We start from the raw sequence: 21,210 nt of genomic DNA, 5'->3' as shown, positions 1-21,210 counted from the left end.
TTGATGATAATTTTTCTGCAGGCGTGTTACAGATGAGTTCAGTATTTTAATTAAAATTGTATGCGAACGTCAACGTTGTAATTTCACTAAGCAAACAGTTTTTACAGAACTATCCGCTATCCTTGAAGGAGGGCATCTCTGGCCGACGTCCATCTCCTTATTTTCACGGCTTGATTAATTGTTAGGGGCGTTGTTACGAGAACGCGACCTTGAAGGCCCATAGGCATCTATTCGAGGTAGAAAATACAAAATACTGACGGCAGACTGATCCCAACGGCGGAGGTGACGAGCTTGATAGAATAATCAACAAAGGCTAGAATAACTGATATATATTTGTTTTCTTAAAAAAACAAATTTTTGCCCGATATTGGAGGTAGGCCGGTGTTTATTAATCACAGGTGTATTTGAGTAATTTTTGGCAGGTTTATTCCTTTTCAACTGACACTAAAGTTCAAAGAATTAAACGCTAAATTTAGCAAAGCTGTGAGTCTGTCTCTAGTCGATAAATTTGAGGAATAATTTTAATTACACCCTTTTTTTATAAGAATTTATTTTAGAAGAATATCGAGGCTGAAATTTGCGAAATTTTAAGAATAAACCCGTGGCATAGATTTTGAAAAGAATAAAATTTTGTGTTTTGAAATCTAAACCGTATAAAATTCTTCCTTTCTCTAAACGGTAAAATTAAACTAGCTACTAAAACGATAAAAACCTGCAATAGCCAAATGTTCGATGCTAATGACAGTTCGATACAGATCCGGACACCAAACACTTCTAAAGATATCCTCTTGTTAAGGTTGCGGAAATCTACGCTCAAGCCAAATAAATGCAACTAAAATTACAGTGTAAAGCGAATTTTGAAATTCACAACAATTTCATGGAATTAAAGTTTTCTTGCTAAGCCTGTCGCCTTTGCAGGGCAGACGAAGCGTTTCCCTTCCGTCTCAGCATGATTTTAAACCATGTACAGTATAGTTGCACTCAAAACACTCAGAAAAACCGAAACATGCTTCGAAAGTACGGAGCTTTTTCGATTTTAATCATTTGCTGCCAGGTGCTGTTCTTTCCGGTCATTTTGGTGAACGATCACAGTAAACAAGGATGAAGTTTAACTCCTAAAAACCGTTTTGTGAAAGATTCTTTCAGTCTACCTTACTAATTTTTGAGTGAGTGAGTCAATCTAGTTTTAAATATTTGGGAGTTATGTTGTCTTCAACTTCAACGAGTATATTTCATGTAAGGTTAATAAGAACCTTGGTCTTTTACGTAGGATTACGTATTATTTACCTTATAATGCCCGGTTACTTTTTTATAATAGCTTAGTGCTACCTATTTTTGATTATGCTGATTTAGTCTGGGGTGACAAGGACAATGTCTCACTTATGAAGGAATTGCAAATTCTGCAAAACAAAGCAGCTAAGTTGATATTAGATAGATCACCTCCCTCCTCATCCACTGATGCATTAACAGTCTTGAGATGGCTGAATCTTGAAGAACGTAGGAAATGTCATCGATGTATATATGCATACAAGTGCATTAATGGCCAACTTAATCATTCTTTGGACATTGTAAGATAGAGTGATATGCACTCCTACAATACGCGCAATAACGATACTATCAAGCACCCCAAAATCAAATATAATTGGGGAAAACATCGTTCGCGGTACCACTGTTTCAAAGACTTTAATGAGTTAGAGAGAACTGTAAGAAACTCATCAAGTTTTCCAATTTTTAAGAAGTGTCTTTTTTCTGCTTTTTATAATTAAGTATTTGTTTTTAATCCTTGCAGTGTCTATGTTGTGATTATTTTTATATCTCGATTTTAGCTTAAATTTTTTATATTTTAATTGTATCATATATATCGATTTTAGCTTGAATTTTTTATATTTTAATTGCATCATATAATATACATCTAGTAATAGGACCTCTATGTAAACCTTTTAAAAGATTGTTATTATTATCGGCATCTTAAGAGGAGCTACCCAAATCCCAGAATGCACCACTAGATATCCTTGCAAAGCTGACAACAGTTCATTTCCACAAAAGAGTTTATTAAATGTCAACCCCAATGTACGTACAATAAGTACACAGATAAATTGTAGTCACACTTTAGGCAGTCCTGATTAAACATAACAAGTATTAACTCTCTCTATGTTATAGCCTGTACGTTTTTTCAAGACAAAATTACAAAGAAAGCCTCACGTTCAAAGAAAGCAAAGTGCAACACCAATTTAATCTCTACAAGGAAGTCATGTTTTACCCCAGCTAAACCTAAACCAACTAATATCCCTCAATGTTTACTATTCGTTGAATAGTTAGCTTTGTAGGTGAGCAATTACATGAATTGGGTTGCTGTTACAAAATAGCTTTCTGCCAATGTTCAAAGGTCCTTTCATTTCAGATCATTTATTCAGGGCTGTGTACTACTATAGACTGAGCCAGTGGAGAAATTAAAAACATTACTTAGTATAGAGCTGTTACGACACTGACTCGACAATTAGAATGGTATCACTGCATTTTTAACTTACTGGGTACAGAAAGTTGTTACGTATCAGCAAACTCAATTCATGCAATTGTTCACCTACAAAGCTGATTATCCAATCCTATATTGAAACATGTAAAACTGTTCGCGTTTTAAAACTAAACCCCACACGAGCGATCATTGTGCAAAATATCTTCACTTTAAGGAACGTTCAGTTGTTTCAGCTTGCAATTTTAAGCTGTAAAACGATAGTCTTTTAGTTTAAGTTAAGAAAAAGACCTGACGATCGCTCGTCTGAAGCGTTAATCTAGAATAAAAAAAAAGCATAAATGTAGGTTTTGCGTAAACCATAAAACGTGTCACCACCGGACATAATGACCGCTTTTCTGATTCTTGGGATGAGCAAGGAATTCCTGGCGATCACAACCAAGGAATCCCCTATCACAAGAAACAGCTCAAGGAGGTGGTACTATATATCTGCAGACGAACATCAGTACAGCTAACTCTTATTGGGAAACTTCCTTAACTCCTTAGAGAACGTTCAGTCAGCTTCAGCATGCAACTTTTAACAATGGTCAGTTTAGGTCAAGTTACGGAAGAGACCTGACAATTGCTCATCTGAAGTGTAAATCTAAACTAAAAAAGCATAAATGTAGGTTTTTCGTACACCATAAAACGTGTCACCACCGGACATAATGACGGCTTTTCTGATTCTTGAAATGAGCAAGGAATTCCCTATCACAAGAAACAGCGAAAAAAGGAGGCCGATATCTATGCAGACGAACAGCTAACTATTATTGGCTATTTAACTAGACTCGTTCCCAGTCTTATTGAGCTACCGAGCGAACCCGACCTTGTCAATCAGCTCGACAAGAAACTACGTTTGTAGGGTCCTCTCCCCTCTTCCCTAAAATAATAACCCCAAAAAGCCCCTTTTAAGATACATCTTACGAGCTCCGGCTGATATTCACAAAGACTCCCTATCTTTAAGGCATGTCGTCTCCTTTCTCGCGCAATAAGCCTTTTAAGATATGTATCAAATACGTATTGTGAAAACCACCTATCTTAGGGCGCGTCTTGCTTTTTCTCCTAATCTTAGAACGACAGACTCGATTTCCTTCGGTTATTTACGACAGTCTTACCTCGAAAGCAGCTGTGGAAAAATTTCACCTCCATTTGCAGCATGAATTAGTGTATCTGTGTATGTAAGGACGTCACGTTTGACCTCCTGAGTTTAAGATTAAAATCAAGACGTACCTCAAGACAGGAGGTTTTTGTCTATACCAAATAAATTTAAAATGTAGGGCATCCTAAATTTAGGAGAAGAAATGAAAAGCCTTTGCGACAAGAAGTCTTTGTAAATACCGGCGATCTCGTAAGATATATCTTGAGGGGCTCTTATGGCTTCAGATGCCTTCGTGACTACGGCTGTAGCAGTTTCTTTCCAGAGGGGGGAAGAGAGAGGACACGGTCGGGTCAGACGTCGAGCAAATGGTTTCCAAGGACACGAACTAGGAAAGAGGTTGGGTGTTTCACGCCACTAGTGTGGTATTCAAATAAGTACGAGTTCCGACAGGTAAGAGTTATGAATCCGACCGATGAAAATAATAAAAAACAACAACAACAACAACAACAAAAACAGAAACATGCTCACTCCTAAAAACAACGTTTACGTAGTCGAAAGGCATAACCGACTGTAAGCCTAAACATACAGTACTCAGAGTACATTTTTAGTGATGCTAATGTACAAGACACTCCGATCCTTGTTATCCATTTTACCCCTCACATGAAGAACTGTTTTATCATCTGCTAACTTGGCAAGATCTTCTTCGTGCCATTTGCCGTCTCCTTGTTTGGCGTCTGCCATCAATTCATCGTACATTGCATCATTGGCTGCTTCGAATTTTTCTTCCTTGAAAATCTTAACAGACCACTTTTTTGGCCCATTGACAGGAACTTTTGACGCGATACCAAGCAAAGAAAGGACATTTCCAGTTTTGAGAGTGTACGAAAAGACTGCAGCTACACCATCTTCGGAACTTACGTTTGCAGCCTTTTCTTCATGCTTCTTTGAATAGTACTTGAAAATAAAAGCCTGTCCTGATTTAAAAATAAAAAAATAAAACTTTATTTTTCACGAAAATATGCAAAGATTATATATCTAGGGTTTTTTCTCATCCAAGAAAGGAACAATTAGTTCGCGTACAACGACGTTGCATAGCAGCATCTATTGACAAGTATCCGTAGTATTGTTTTCGTGTTCTCCTTGAAATAACCGCAACTGTCTTAGCCACTATTTAGCCTAGAGTAGGGAGAGGGGCACAAAGTGCCGCCTCTGACTTTGAACATCCAGTACAATTTTATCATTTCACCAGAACATCACCACAATTTATCTGGCAACAATTTGACGTGGTATTTTATTGTTCATTTTTTACCTGTCGGTACCGAATGAGGCGGGGACGAAGCTGTAACCCCAGACACGGTTTCAAGGAAGCCATTTGTCCAAGCCAGGCCACTTTCGTTTTCAATGCCAATGGCGATTTTGGGAAGTACACCCACGTCCATGCCCTCCAACTCTTCATCCAGTTTCTCACGGAGAAGCTTCCCAAAATCGTAAACCTGCGGGGAACTTCTTGCTGAAATGAAATATTATTTAGTTAATTAAACGGAAGTGAACCAGTTATCATTTTAGAGATTTGAATAAATCAAGCACCTTTACAAAATTATTGTGTCCTATTTTATTTTTCCTTAGTTTTAGGTTCCTCGCTGTGAATTCACGTGTATTTTTCATATATCATTGAACTGAGTTGAGCTGTTTCACACATACCTTAATTAGTCAGTGAATGCGTGAACTGTACAGCCCCCGAAATGATCCCCAAGTAATTTTCGGAAGGGAATGGCATGCTTCATTGCGAAATTGAAAAGAGTTCTTTCCTTGATAATTCAGTTGCACAACGCCGCGTTTCATGACTGGTAGGCATTTTAGACACTGTACTCTTAATATACTTTTTTACTCTTCACATCACCCATTGCTTTCTTCAGTCATCTCGTACATGAAGTGAAACAACTGAAATAGAACCGAACAGGTGAAACACTTTTGCAACTTTCACTTCATTTGTACAATAAGTACAAAATTTACCAGCCTTCAGCTTACAGTGGTTACAAAAATGGAGAACACAGAACCCACAACCTTTAAACGAGGCGGATAAAGTTGATCAAAGAAAAACCAATGAAATTATTACGTAACACGGGATTTCAAGGCCACATAACCAACAAACTGACAATTTTATTCGATCGCTGGGAGAAGGTAGACTTTATCAAAATCGATTTCCAAGCCAGTTTAAATTGAAAGGGACGGTATCGTTTGCAGGAAACCGTAGTTTTAATTTTTACTGCAATTAGGTGGACCATGAAGCTGCCAAATGTGCTGGAATTTTTCAAGTTAAAATCTATTTAAAACCGTAACTGGCTTTAAATTATGTTGTTCAACAAAATCTTCCAATCGAATTTAGGACACAACCATATCATCCTCCTTTTTTAGCGTTTTCTTTCAAATTGTTGATTTTGGACGTTATTTACTCCATAAACTCGTTCCAATTTTGTCTTTTCTTGAAAAATCCTTACAAAGATACCAGGTGGCACGTACCGGATCGAGTTACATTTTATTCGATTTTCCTGGTTTACGTCTGATCATTATAGGAAATTGTCAGGCGTCGAGAATGTTTTTTATCGACATTCATTGTGCATGTAATGTTTTATTTCAAGATAACAAGACACATTTGTCAATCTTCTGTAAGCTAAGGGTTCAAAACGATAATTGTGGTGTTTTGGTATTTTTTTCTTTGATACGTATTACCAGTTGCACGTCAGTCAAGTAGACTACGAAGGCAGACGTATTTCCGGCTGTCGCTTCTCTCCGCCTCGGAAAAATAACGGCGGAGAGAAGCGACAGCCGCAAATACGTCTGTTCGAGCTGTTTCTAAAAAATTATACTTGTTACAAATTAAAACAGTGGTTTCTTCTATACGGCTTGAAAAATGAAAAGCGAGTGAGTGAAGATTGTTAATATTCGTAACACAAATTTATTAATATATACGCGAAAATGTTGTTAACTTTATTTTTGGGTCAATTCGCAAGCGTCTGTTTACCTGGGTATCATTTTGGAGTTAGGGTGGAAAAAAAATGGCGGTCATTTCGGGTCAATTTGGAGATCACTTCAGCGTTAAGCATCCGATTTCGGGGACCGAGAACCGAGCTAGACAGGGTAAACATGTCGACGGGTGATTGGGGGAGGTGAATTGCTTGCAGACACTGATTCCAGCTCAGTTATATTGTTATGTATCCCCTAAACAGTGAGTGAGGATTAATATTGATTGCATGTATTCTAATAATTTGCAGTGCTTTTATAGACAACTGCAAAATAAATTGATACAATTGGAATGTAAATTTCCCCAGTTACTTTTCCATTTTATTTCAGTCACCGGTTAACTCATGAGAGTCTTCGATCATCTTCCGTTGTGGGACTAGGTTTGGGCCATCTTGGTTACGCTGGATAGAAAGCCGGGACAAGTCTTTGTATTCCTGAATGTACGAAAAGAAGTATGTCAGTGCCAGTTTTCTGAAACAAGAGTTTTTCAAAGTGGAACTCTTGCATCCCACAGAATTAAAGAACGTTTTTCAGGTTTATGAAATAAATGTGATGGTATATTTCCAGCCTGGTGAATGAATGAGAACGATGTGTGTGTTATCCTAGAAAGTGACACAGGTATACTCGAAAAAAACAAATCCGAGTGCTCCGATCAGGTCGAGTCGAACCTAAGACCTTCCAATTACTAGTTCAGATGCTCTGCCACTGAGCTACAGGAGACTCGTGGGAGCGAAGGCCATTAAACTAGGTTCAAGGGACATATATCCTGCATACTGCTAGGATTTGAATGTTGAATGTCGAACGTGTGGCATATAAAATAAATGTGATGGTATATTTCCAGCCTGGTGAATGAATGAGAATGATACATGTGTTATTCTAGAAAGTGACACAGGCATACTCGGAAAAGAAAATCCGCGAGCTCCTATTAGGAGTCGAACCTAAGGCCATTAACCTAGTTTAATGGCCTTAGCTCCCACGAGTCTCCTGTAGCTCAGTGGTAAAGCATCCGAACTAGTAATCGGAAGGTCTTAGGTTCGACTCCTGATAGGAGCACTCGGATTTCTTTTTTCCCAGTATGCCTGTGTCACTTTCTAGAATAACACATCATTCACGTTTTTCAGGTTATTTGTGTGGAATCCTGACTACTAGCATCCTTAAAAGTTTGAAATCTGTTTTTGAAACGAAGACCCGTATGCAGCAGCCACTTAAACGAGACTCGAACGAGGACTCAAATTATAACATGAGATTCGTTTACCGCCTTCTCAGCCAGGCTTGTTGTCAAGCTTTACATAATGTGTTTAATATATCCGTCTTTTCTCAAGACAAATGGCACTAATTAGACAAACAATGTATTGCACAGAATTCTTTTTCTTATTCAGTCTAAAAGCCACACTTGCAGCCAGCGATCTCCGCCTGAGATTCAGCCTACATTCTCTCTTATTTTTCAGGAAAAATATCACTAAAACGCTCGAATAATGTTTGCGTTAGTGTGTTTGCTTCCAAAAACGCTGGCACCATGTGCAGAAGCCTCTCAATAGCGAGTTTTTTTTTTTTATCCTGTATCTGAAGTAGGAGAGAGAGATGCTTTCGAGACAGAAAGTAAAGAAAAAATACAACCTGACTCAACCAACCCGGCTTTCAGTATTCTATTTTTGCCATCCATGTGGTATAGACCAGAAACTGACGAGAAATGAAAATACTGATATGTCGGCAGGTTAACAAAAAGAGCATCATAATATGTTCTTACCTTTCTTTCTGAATTAAATTCAGGATAATCATGATGTTTCATTGGAGATGCCAATGTCGCAATGTTGAATGTCCCCAAAATGATTAACACAGTCGAGATGATCAGGTTCATCTGCTCCATTTTGTATCTACAGCAGAATCAAGAAAGCATTCGCTTTAGAAAGTAGCCTCCATCAAGTTAAACCGCTCATTCCTAATGGACCGCGTTTGAATAAATGAATGAATGAATGAATGAATGAATGAATGAATGAATGAATGAATGAATGAATGAATGAATGAATGAATGAATGAATGAATGAATGAATGGATGGATGGATGGATGGATGGATGGATGGATGGATGGATGGATGGATGGATGGATGGATGAATGATGAATGAATGAATGAATGAATGAATGAATGAATGAATGAATGAATGAATGAATGAATGAATGAATGAATGAATGAATGAATGGATGGATGGATGGATGGATGGATGGATGGATGGATGGATGGATGGATGGATGAGTGAGTGAGTGATTTGAATAAATTTTGAATGAGATTAACGAATAAATGAACGAAGGAATTAATGAATGAATGAGAAAAAAAAAAAAGAAAGATAAGAGTCTAGCCAAAAGACCTACGTTATCCACGAACGATAAGAAAGTAAAAATCGAAATCTGGGGACTGAATAGAAGAAGGGTTTGATTTTCTGCAGTCGTTAGGTTTTCAATATCTATCATACGTAGGTTTCTTGTGGGTACTTCTCTAACAACTGGGAAGACTAAATCTTACAAAGAGGGAAATATCAAGATACCCACTGTACGATTTAATGTAATTTAACAGGTCAAAAAAGTAAAAAAAAAAAAAAAGGAGGAAAACACTGGTAAACGTTCTAAACATCAAAAGTCTCTGTTTTCGTTAAATAAGAAGAGGAAAAGAAAAATCCCATTTTTGAACAAAACAGTTCTGTGCTAGATGGCAGTATGCCCAAGATATCTTTAAACACGTTATCCGATCATTATCAATCTATACGTTAGTCTATTATTAAGCACCGGAATATTGGAAACTGACGAAAACAATGGGTAGAAACTGAACGAAACAAAATAACAGATACATTTTTCCTGCAGAAGAAAAATCTGGATTTTAAAAATGATGAACTGCATCAAACTGTGTCTCGCGCTTCCGCTAGTGTGCCCGCTAAATTGCTAAGTACCCCGTTCTCTGTAAAAAAAGGATTAGCCTGAAACAAGAGAGGATGAAAAAACTAACAAAAATGCTAGTCGAATGAAAATCCTCTTAGCTACTTAGTAGCCTAGTAGTCCAGTGAGTTTCGTTTACAAACTGACAAATCTATACTCAGATAAGTAAAAACTTTACCTTGAGGATGTTGTGAGGTTGTTGAAACTTCAGTTGGATCCGGAACTTCCCAGCCAGGCCTAGAACTGAAATAAAGATCTATCTGGTTGTGTCCTTTTTATTGCTTTGAAGACAATACAGCCACCCACACAATTAATGTGGTCGTCAATGGTCACAAAATTAATTAGAACTGCAGCTATCTGACATATCTTAATTATCTCTCACATTTTTCACTTTGTGGGTGGGACTTGCCTAAAAATATCCAAACATACTAATTGCGACATTGAACAAAGTATGGCAACGACTTCCTCAGTTAATTAAATAACTCATAAGCTCCATTACGTGAACAGGCAACGCGTTATTGCACATTACGATCTTGAGTGGCCCATTGTATATTAAAAACTCAAAAAAATGAGGTCAGACAAAGTCAGATAACCTTCTTTGTTTAAGAAGCCCCGCCAACGCTTCTCGAACAGCGGTATTTCTATTTCAATGTTTTGAGACGTTTATTTTTGGATAAAAGAAAATTCTTTTAATCAGCTGACTGTGGAAGGTGCGGCCAAATGAAGCAATTTTGTCTAACATCAAAACAAAACACTTTACACCTTTGTTATGCGGAATTAGGTAAAGAATTAATGCGTTTTATTTTCCAAAGTGTGATTGGATATGACAAAAATCACGCGGACAATTATGGAAGAGGTATGCTGCAGAATTTGGCTTTCAAAATTAAAGTCAAACATGAATTTAACTCGGTGTTTTTTTTTTCTTATATATATAGTTTTGATCGGTTTCTAAATCGTGATTACAGTTGCTCACCTTGACGTTTTTGCCCCAGGTTTTGCCTTTATCTTGGGCGGCTTCCCCAGTTTTGCGCTACATTTCGAAAACCGAACGTGAATAAAAAAACATACCCTTCCTGGGAAACTGCTTTCCATTGTAATTGAGACCACGGGATATCTCTCACAAGCTCACAGTTTTATAAGGCTTATTTATAATGCCACAACGACTTTGAACGAATTGGACCACAATATTTTAGAGATAATGCCGAAAAAAACTGTTCCAGGGAATCAGTTTGATATTAGTAACCGTTTAGTGTGACAACCATTAACGCAACACGTCTCACATATTTCTGACCACCGGTTAAATTTGAGCCCAGATGCCTTGGCAGCCAAATAAAATATCGAAAAATCTTGGCCGTTTTAGAGGTCCTCCTGAGGTCCTCGGCTCCTGACGCTTTATAACGAAAGTTTCGCAAAAGTTATATACCTTATCAAAAACCACGCTTATTAAGCTTTCTATTGATATATAGTTTGTTATGGTTTTCAGTCTCACAACTAACTAGCGTCCGACTTCAATTTTTCGTGAGAAACACCTCAAAAGTTGAAAGTACCCTTGAATTAAAGAAGGATGAAATTTGAAGCGGGAAGGTTCGAAATTTTAATGAGCGAGCCGACATTAGACATGTTAGCCAAATAAAAGTAGCTAAACATTCGGATTGTGCAGCAGTCTACCATAGCTTAGCTGTGCATGATCATCTCGCCCTAAGACGTCCTCATTCTTAACATAACCTTTTCACTCTTTTCAGGTATGAGCTCAGAAGTTCAGTATCCTTTCTCAATTTTGTTTCTATATTCCGTTCACATTAAATAATGATATTTCAGTCGGAGTTGTTTGGATATCGCGGCAAATTGTTGTCACGCAAAGCCGTCTACACTGGATACTTAACACGATCTACAAGAAACGCTCACTTAAATTAGTTGAAAGGACGTCAGAGGAAGCTGGGTTTTCTTTCTGAACGTTAGACTTGAAGTTCAAAGGACTTCAGACGAAATTTTGATGATCGAAGAGAGTCACAAAACTGACAAAGTCGTTCTTAGTTTCATTGGTTTACGATCAGCTACGGCTAGCTCAGTATAAATTAAACAAAGTAGTCTTACCTAACAATTTGGTGTGCATATTTGGTGTCCATATTTGAGCGTAAAAAAGATAGCGCAGTGCCATACCGCAAAGAGGTTTGAAAGCTAGGACACGTTACAATTACCGACCCGTGGTACTTGAAAACAAGACCAGCTAACTAGCGTATGCAGCTTTTTAGGCGCGACACCGAAGTACAGGCAGCGCGCCTATGAAGCTTACCAAGTAAGCCTTGCAACTGACTCCAAAACTGCGGCGCGAATTTAGCTGACAAATAATTTAAAAAACCGGAAAATCATGGTGTATATTAAGTGTGCGTATCTTATATGACCAATTTCTTTCCTCTGCATAAGTTCACTTTTTATTTTGATCTACAGTTTTATTTGCCTTACGGCAGGATACACAACATAACAAGCGAACTATGAATAATAAACACTACAATGAGAAATCAGTTGTACACAGGGCTTATTATTCAATGTTGTCTGGGAGGTATTATGTTTGTTTAAGCACTTATATTTTACTACTGAGTCACAGCTAGAAATATCTCAGATAAGATCAGAAATGTTTTAAACTAAATTAGAACTTCTTTGAAAACAAAGCTCTTGTGGCTTTTGGCAGGTAAAATTTAAGATTTTGGCATGAGTGCATTTTCATAATAGTCCCGCAATCTTTTTAAAAACTTTTTTTAGATCATCAAACCTTTTGTGATTTCAGTTGAAGGCATTAAGCCGTGAGATTTAGGCATCAGTGCATTTTCAAAATACTCTCTTAATTTCGCTTAAAACCGGACGTCTTTGAAAACAAACCTCCTGTGGTTTTATTCAGTTTCCATTAGATGAGATTTAGGCACGAGTGCATTTTCATAATAGTGTCGCAGTTTTGCAAGGAATTTGTCTCAAAGCAAAGTTCCCAGTGTGGTTTTAAATTTTCGTTAGCTGATATTTTGGCTTGGGTGGAAAACTAGGAGTGCCGTTTTATAGGGGGGGGCTCCGCCCCGATCTCCAGACACTTACCATTATATTTACTAGTTTTTACAGTAAAGGTAACCTTTTCATATACTTATCGTAGAATTAATGTTCTCTTTAAAGGATTTTAGTCCGAAATAAAATTGAAGAGTCAGTAATAATTAAACCGCAGTCAATAAAACGAATGGCAATTTAACAAAACATATTAAAGTAATCTCCCCTTTTACTTACAGCGTAGAGAAAAAAGAAGAAGAAGACAATAATCAAGGATGATGGTCATAAAAATTTAAAGCCGATATTTTATGTGCCTTTATTTTTTGCTGATTTATACCAAAAGGCTCGAAATTTGATGAGCGAGCCCACATTAGACATCTTAATCAGTGACTCAAAAGAAGCTTAAAATTTGATTAGGTTGCACAGTTTTTCATAATTATCTCGCGCTAAGATGTATTAACTTAACCTTTTCACTCTTTTTTTTGAGCTGAGAAGTCCAATATACTTTCGTTTTGTTCAGGTCTGTTTGCCGTTCACAATAAATATTCAAGTCAGAATTGTTTGGATATCGCGGCAAATTGTTATCAAGCATTTTTACTTAACACGTGCTACAGAAAACGTTCACTTAAATCAGCTGAAAGGACGCAAGACGTAAGAACATTAGACTTCAGGTTCAAGACTTCAGATGAAATTTTGATGGTCGAAGAGAGGCACGGAACTGGCAAACTCGGACTTCGTTTTCGTCGCCCTCATGGGATGTTGAAGAATCGTGCATCTTTATCAATTTTTCTCAATTACCTCCTCAACGGGTGGGATTTTTTAAAGTGTTACTGTTCCTTTCGTTGTAAGTTCCATTAGCTTGGTCTTGTTTCTTTTTTCTTTTTTTTTTTTTTCCACTTTTAAACATTATTATAAAACAGTCGCATACAAGGCCGTAGTGTCTAGTATCATTGACAGCTTGCATTAGAATAACAGCGAGGAGCGCCGTATGATCGTTTCCCAGGCTGACCTTGTCGAAATGGCCAAAGGTTTGGATTGTCATTTGTAGCGTAAAGCTTCTTCGACTGTGAATGTCGTGGTTTAAGATTTAGTTGCGTTTCCAGACCATAAATTCGTAGTTCTAGCAAGACCGGAGAATTTTCATATAATTTCGATAAATTTAAACTAGATTTGAACGGCTGATAATGAATCGAAATGATTGTTAATAAATTGAATCCTCTGATAGATTTTGCTTATAGTGTTGTTCATGGCTTGGTTAGTTTGCAAGCTTTAGGTTTGTGAGCTAAGCAACTGATAGAGATGATGAAAATGTCATTAATCAGTAAAAACGCAATGTCTTCTGTTAAATTCAGAAGGACTGGCCCCGACCGGCGTAATATGGAGTTCCAAAAGCAGAGTAAAAATAAATATGTCAGATCCAACATACTCCATGTGTACGATATTGAATCACGTCAATGCTCTCTCGTTTATTTATCCTCAGCATTTCTCACAAACTCAAACTAACCTTTTATCGTGAACAATGTTTATAAGTAGCACTGGCTTTTGGTTTAAGTTTGTTTTTCGCATATACCCTTCATTCCAAAGAAAAGCACAGTAACCGTACTGATGGTCTGAATGCAAAACAATAAACGTTAATTTTCAATCTCAGTTTCCCCATGTCAGTTTAATGATCATCAATAAATACCTTAACCTGTAACCATTAAATCAACTCTTAAAGATAGACACTTTATCATGCAAACGTCTTACAAAACAGAGCTTTTACTACGGGAATTACTTGCTGACAAGCCACCGGATAATTTGAAGACACAATTTTTTTCCATTCCCGTGTATCACTATGTAAGTTGCATTGACCTGTTCGAATCAGTGAACGCCGCTAAATTTGCCAACAAGTCAAGATCGGGAATCGTATAAACTAATTGTTTTCTCTTGGAGCTAAGAATCCTATCACGAAGAGTTACAGGAGGAGTGCTTTAAGATCGGAAAATAGAAGGGTAGTCTCTGTGTGAGTTCAAATGTTGACTTAGTCTGTGACTGAGACTACGATCATGAGTTCTCTTCGCTTGATGAGTTCAAAAGTGCATACTATCCCTGTATATTTTTACTCGCTGTTTATATTTCAACTCGCCGAGCGGGGAGGAATCAAAGTACACCACAACCTCTAAAGAAAAAACGACTAAATAAACAATAAATTAGTTCGAAGAGTGCTTCCCTTTTTAGCTAAGGTTGTGAGTTAGAGAGAGTCGTTCTCTCAAAAAAGAGTAGTAGTATGAGAACATCAACGACAGAAGAGGTGTTAATGCGGAAGATCACTGACAAACAAACCTCATGTTGTTTTGTACTTCATCCGTTAGATTGTGTATAAGGTATCAGTAAAAAAATAGTGATCATTCATGCAGCATTGATGAGAGAACATTAGAAAAAGTTTTTGATTCAAGTAATAAATTAACACCGCCTTTTTTCACACAATCATTTCTTTAGCACTATTCTTAGTTCGTAAATAAATAGCCATCATTAAATGAAAAAATTGTCTAAGTGATCCGCATAAAACTAACATACACACTTTGAACTGTACTCTGAATACATAGATAAATGAAATCATCCATTCCCGTTGACATTATGAAACCTGAAAAATGACTTATCAATTTACGACATGTAAGGGGCAAGAGAATCGTGATGGAAGAACTAAATGTACCACTTTATGAATGCAAATACAGAGTCAGCCCATGTCAGGCAGGAAGCCGCGAAAAAACGTTTGTTCCTTGCTAATCGTTTTGCGGAATGTCGCCACCCAGAAAAGCGAAAACAAGTTTACTTAGTTAGATATTTCACTTGTCTCATTGTATTGGTCGTTCGCCTTTATCTTGATCGTCTAGTGCCTCGGACACTTACATTAAATTTTTTTTATATACTTCAGCAGCTTTTAATTTAATACCTCAGCTGTTTGCTGAACTCAGGGTCTTTCAGTAAAACTTCAGGTATCGTACGCCGGTTTGTGTTTTGTTAACAGCGAACTCTAGATTGGATTGCCATTTTGCAACTTGTGGAGTAAGAGCTCACAATGTTTTAATTGACTAAAGTCTAAAGCCTTGCATCCATCTTCAAATAGTATACTGAGAACGGATTGAAGTTCAATTCTAGCTTACATAGATTTTTTGTTTCCCTAATCTTCCATGGCCTCAGTTGCTGCCTACTTCAGTATAGTTTTCGGTATCATTCTCAGTTAATGCGAAGCCTGATACAGGTAATTGAATTTCAACTGATAACAAAGGTGTTGTTTCCACAAGTAACAGAATTCATTATGGCCAATTAAAATTATCAAAGAAAAGCCATTTTGCAATTTGGCCTAAATAACAGCAACTTTAGTTTGAAATCATGGGAAACTGGTTTTCACATATAACTTTCCAGGAGAGTATAATGGTGATGAAAATAGGTGAAGTATTAAGAAACTTAAACTTAACTTCACGTCTCAATTGCTGCAAAGAAAAGGATAGGAAATGAATACTTTAAATTTAGATAAACTGCAACGGTTTTAATACCTAGAAATGCTCGTTGAGCTATCTCAAACTTCATTGCTGTCCTAGCCGTAGTTTCGTAGACAATAATTAAAATAAATTTCTCCCACCTATCAAGCAAGTTATTCTCCGTACCTCTGTTGCTGTCCCACTGCTATATTCACTCGGTTTAAAGTTAGTTACCTAACGGCTAGCTATAAATTTATAAAGAAATTTGTCTTACCTAACAAGTAGCTCGTTTAAAATTATTTTTAAATTCCCACAATCGTTAGTAATAGAGAAAATCACTGCATCGGATATAGTGCCCCTACTGAATGTATCATAGAATAAGAACGTTTAGCGCCTTGACAACAATTTGTAATCTTTTAAAGGAAAATCATTTACCAAAAGAGTTAGGTGAAGTTACTTGCTGACGGGTATTAAGTTGCCATTGTGTATTCTGTGCAGCTCTTAATGTATTACAGCACTTCAAATATATGTTTTAAGCATCGGCATCCCTTATCAGTGTAGCGCTGGTGTACTCCAGGTACTTTAGTATGACACTTAAAATTAATAAAGACCACTTGCATGTGGAATATTTTATTTGTTTTATTCTACTTTTTGTATTTATCAATATTTTTAGGGATATCTAGAGCAGCTGTCAGCTATACTTTAAAGGGAGCCCTTGACAAACTTAATTCAACTGCTAAAAGACTCATAACAGTACTATACATTGAACAAGAAAAGAAAGATACAATGTACACGTTGAATTAGCGTTTGAGATGGAATTCCAGTTGAGTCTTAAATTCGCCAAGCTCGTTTAAGAAAGTTGTTCAATGCCCTTGTGTACCATTATACATAGCACTATTGTGATACTTAAATTCTTTCCTAAGGCTAAACTGAACAAATGACGTGATACCTGGCGCTATTCCTGTCAATTTGGTGGCCATGTTTGAGCTGAAGAGAAGAGAGGACAGCACCAGTCGGCGAATGAGGTTTAAGAAATAGGACACATTTAAGGTACCGGCCCAGCGTGCTTGTAAACTGGACCATGCAGCTAAATAGAGTGTACAACTTCTCAGGCACGACAAGGATGTACAGGCAGAACGCCGATTAAGCTTACCTAAGAAAGCGGTAACATCAAGGTGTTATAAAAAGTAAACGTGTCTTATGTAATACGATAACCGACTTCAATTTCTTTTCTCTGAATTAGTTCACTTTTTATTTTGATCTACAATCTTATTTGGCTTACGGAACGATACACAAGATGACAAGCGAACTATAAATAAAGTTTACTCAGTCTGGAATGAGAAATCAGTTGTAGAGCTTATTACTCCGTCGACGTTATCTGGGAGGTATTATGTCTGTTTAAGCGGTTATTTTTACTAAAGTTACAGCCAGCAATATCTCAGATAAGATCAGAATTGTATTAAACATAATTAACTAGCAGCAGATTATTGTTCAAGTGGAACATTGTTAAAACTTCCTTGAAAACAAAGCTCTTGTGGTTTTTGGCAGGTAAAATTTAAGATTTTGGCATGGGTGCATTTTCATAATAGTCCCGCAATCTTGTTAGAAACTTTTTTTAGATCATCAAACCTTTTGTGATTTCAGTTGACGGCATTAAGTCGTGAGATTTAGGCATCAGTGCATTTTCATAATAGACATGAAATTTCGCTGGAACGTCTTTGAAAACAAACCTCCTGTGGTTTGATTTAGTTTCCATTAGATAAGATTTACTAGGCATGAGTGCAATTTCATAATAGTCTCGCAATTTCGGTGGAAACGTCTTTGAAAACGGTTTTAATACCTAGATATGCTCGTTGAGCTATCTATCTCAAACTTCATTGCTGTCCTAGCCATAGTTTCGGAGACAATAATTAAAAGAAATTTGTCCCCCCTATCAAGCAAGTAATTCTTCGTACCTCTGTTGCTGTCCTACTGCTATATTCACTCGCTCTAAGATCAGTTACCGAACGGTAACCATAAATAAAGTTAACTCAGTCTGCAATGAGAAATCAGTTGTAGAGCTTATTACTCGACGTTATCTGGGAGGTATTATGTCTGTTTAAGCGGTTATTTTTACTAAAGTTACAGCCAGCAATATCTCAGATAAGATCAGAATTGTAATAAACGTAATTAACTAGCAGCAGATTATAATTCAAGTGGAACATTGTTAAAACTTCCTTGAAAACAAAGCTCTTGTTGTTTTTTGCAGGTGATATTTAAGATTTCGGCATGAGTGCATTTTCATAATAGTCCCGCAAACTTATTAGAAACTTTAAATAAATCAACTTTGTTTAACGAGGGTGACACCTAACAGTCAAACCTTTTGTGATTTCAGTTAACAGCATTAGGTCGTGAAATTTAGGCATCAGTGCATTTTCATAATAGACATGAAATTTTGCTGGAACGTCTTTGAAAACAAACCTGTGGTTTTTTTAGTTTCCATTAGATAAGATGTAGGCATGAATGCAATTTCATAATACGGTCTCGCAATTTCGGTGGAGACGTCTTTGAAAACAAACCTCGTGCGGTTTTATTCAATTTCAATTAATTTCGATTTAGGCATGAGTGCATTTTCATAATAGTGTTGTAATTTTGCAATAAACTTGTCTCAAAGCAAATTGTTTATTGTGGTTTTAATTTTCCGTTAGCTGATACTTGCCTTGAGTGGAAAACTGAGAGAGCGAAGTGGAGTGTGTGTGGAAAATAAAGAGAGTGGGTAGTGTACCTGGGAGGGCACACACCAAAGTTTATAGGCTCCGCTCTGAGCTCCATACACTTACCATCTGTTATTTACCATATTTGACAGGAAAGGTTACCTTTCACGTACAAAAGAAAATGGTGTCCATTTCACACTCCTACAGTAGATACACTACATCTCTTTAAATGAATTTAGTCCGAAATTAGATTGGAAACTCGGTCAGTTTCCGTTAGTTTTCATTAGATGAGATTTAGGCATGAGTGCATTTTCATAATAGTTTCGTAATTTTGCAAGAAGCGTGTTTCAAAGCAACGTTTCCAGTGTGTTTTTAAGTTTTCGTTTGCAGATATTTGGCTTGGGTGGAATACTAGGAGTGGGGAGTGGAGTTTGTGAAATATGAGTAGTGTTGGTAGTGGACCTGGGAGGGTGCTCACCAAAGTCTTGTACGGGGAGGCTCTGTCCCGTAGCTCCAGACACTTACCATTTTATTTACCATTTTTGACAGTAAAGGTATAACTCTTTCATATAGCTATTCCTGTCAATTTGGTGGCCACGTTTGAGCTGAATAAAAGATAGGACAGCAACAGTAGGCGAATGGGGTTTAAAAAAAATAAGACACATTTAAGGTACCGACCCAGCGTGTTTGTAAAGTAGACCATGCAGCTAAACAGAGTGTACAACTTCTTAGGCACGACACGGATGTACAGGCAGAACGCCGATTAAGCTTACCTAAGAAAGCGCTGCAGCCGACTCCATAGAGCTCTGCGGCGCGAAGTTGACAAATAATTTAAAAACACGGAGATATCAAGGTGAGTATCAAAAGTGAACGTGTCTTATGTAATACAATAACTGAATTCAATTTCTTTTCCCTGAATCAGTTGACTTTTTATTTTGATCTACAGGATACACAAGATGATAAGCGAACTATATAAATAAAGTTAACCCAGTCTGCAATAAGAAATCAGTTCTAGAGCTTATCACTCCGTCGACGTTATCTGGGAGATATTATGTCTGTTTAGGCGGTTATTTTTACTAAAGTTGCAGCCAGCAATATCTCAGATAAGATCAGAAATGTATTGAACGTAAAAAACTAGCAGCAGATTATAATTTAAGTGGAACATTGTTAAAACTTCCTTGAAAACAAAGCTCTTGTGGTTTTTCGCAGTTAAGATTTAAGATTTCGGTATGAGTGAATTTTTATAATTGTCCCGCAATCTTGTTAGTAACTCTTTTTAGATCATCAAACCTTTTGTGATTTCAGTTGACGCCATTAGGTCGTGAAATTTAGGCATCAGTTCATTTTCATAATAGTCTTTAAATTTCGGTGGAAACGTCTTTGTAAACAAACCTCGTGCCGTTTTATTCAATTTCTATTAGTTGCGATTTAGGCACGAGTGTATTTTCATAATAGTGTTGTAATTTTGAAATAAACTTGTCTCAAAGCATAGTGTTCAGTGTGGTTTTAATTTTCCGTTAGCTTGCCTTGAGTGGAGAACTGAAAGAGCCAAGTGGAGTGTGTGGAAAATAAAGAGAGTGGGTAGTGTACCTGGGAGGGCACACACCAAAGTTTATAGGCTCCGCTCTGAGCTCCATACACTTACCATCTGTTATTTACCATTTTTGACAGAAAAGGAAACCTTTCATATACTATAGAAAATGGTGTCTCTTTCACACTCCTACAGTAGAAACACTACATCTCTTTAAATGAATTTAGTCCAAAATTAAATTGGAAACTCGGTCAGATCATTAAACTGCAGTTAATAACAAATGCTAATTTTTTCACCAAGTAGCGATTAAAGTTCTCACATACTTTTAAACAGAAATTTTATGTCAGGGAGTGTCAGACCTTATAGCTTGGAAAAATTAAATAAGCAGCAGACTATAATTCAAGTGGACGATAAATAAATCTTCTATGAAAGCAAGCTTCTAGTGGTATATTTTAAGCAGGTAAATAAGATTGAGGGCCGGGCGAGTGCATTTTCATAATGGTCCCGCAATTTGTAAGAAACTTTTAAACATCATCAAACCTTTGTGGTTTCAGTTGATGGCATTACGTCGTGAGATTTAGACACGAGCGCAATTTCATAATATTCTCGCAATTTTGCCTAAAAAAAAAGTGTTTGATAACAAACATCCTGTTCTTTTATCTAGTTTCCATTAGATGAGATTTAGGCATAAGTGCATTTTCATTATATTGTCGTAATTTTGCAAGAAACGTGTCTCAAAGCGAAGTTTTCAGTGTGATTTTAAGTTTTCGTTAGCTGATATTTGGTTTGGGTGGAAAACCAGGAGTGGGGAGTGGAGTTTGTGAAATATGAGTAGTCTTGGTAGTGGACCTGGGAGGGTGCTCACCAAAGTATTGTACAGGGAGGCTCAAGACACTTACCATTTTATTTACCATTTTTGACGGTAAAGGTATCACTCTTT

At 37.0% G+C, this 21,210-nt stretch overlaps 2 protein-coding genes across 9 annotated transcripts in view; both read right to left on the bottom strand.

Moving 5' to 3' along the window:
* Positions 1 to 2,030: 2,030 nt before the first annotated feature.
* LOC146450503 (DELTA-actitoxin-Aeq1b-like) lies at positions 2,031 to 5,553 on the bottom strand. Of its 2 annotated transcripts, XM_085100342.1 has the most exons (3): positions 5,310 to 5,553; positions 4,918 to 5,118; positions 2,031 to 4,582 (listed from the first exon to the last, which is right to left on the bottom strand). In XM_085100342.1, exons 2-3 carry the CDS (start codon positions 5,045 to 5,047, stop codon positions 4,200 to 4,202), a joined length of 513 nt encoding a protein of 170 aa, XP_084956468.1. In that variant the 5' UTR covers positions 5,048 to 5,118; positions 5,310 to 5,553; the 3' UTR covers positions 2,031 to 4,199. The 2 variants fall into 2 exon arrangements, with proteins under 2 accessions (XP_084956468.1, XP_084956467.1); XM_085100341.1 differs by having other exon boundaries at positions 4,918 to 5,553.
* A 1,301-nt stretch (positions 5,554 to 6,854) lies between these two features.
* The window catches only part of LOC146450496 (uncharacterized), a 174,440-nt gene continuing 160,084 nt past the window's right edge, over positions 6,855 to 21,210 (bottom strand). For 2 of the 7 annotated variants that reach the window (XM_085100335.1, XM_085100336.1), the window contains 3 exons: positions 9,734 to 9,798; positions 8,377 to 8,503; positions 6,856 to 7,063 (listed from right to left, as the gene is read on the bottom strand). In XM_085100335.1, the coding sequence (XP_084956461.1) occupies positions 8,405 to 8,503; positions 9,734 to 9,798 (164 nt within the window). In that variant the 3' untranslated portion in view covers positions 6,856 to 7,063; positions 8,377 to 8,404. Of the gene's footprint in view, positions 7,064 to 8,376; positions 8,504 to 9,733; positions 9,799 to 16,995; positions 17,866 to 21,210 lie in introns of those variants that run through there. The other 5 variants (XM_085100333.1, XM_085100334.1, XM_085100331.1 and 2 more) reach the window with 4 other exon arrangements.

This window comes from Pavona decussata, unplaced genomic scaffold (assembly GCF_977016875.1).
Source record: "Pavona decussata unplaced genomic scaffold, jaPavDecu1.1 SCAFFOLD_455, whole genome shotgun sequence".
Classification (NCBI taxonomy): domain Eukaryota; kingdom Metazoa; phylum Cnidaria; class Anthozoa; order Scleractinia; family Agariciidae; genus Pavona; species Pavona decussata.
This window is presented reverse-complemented; position numbering and strand designations above follow the sequence as displayed.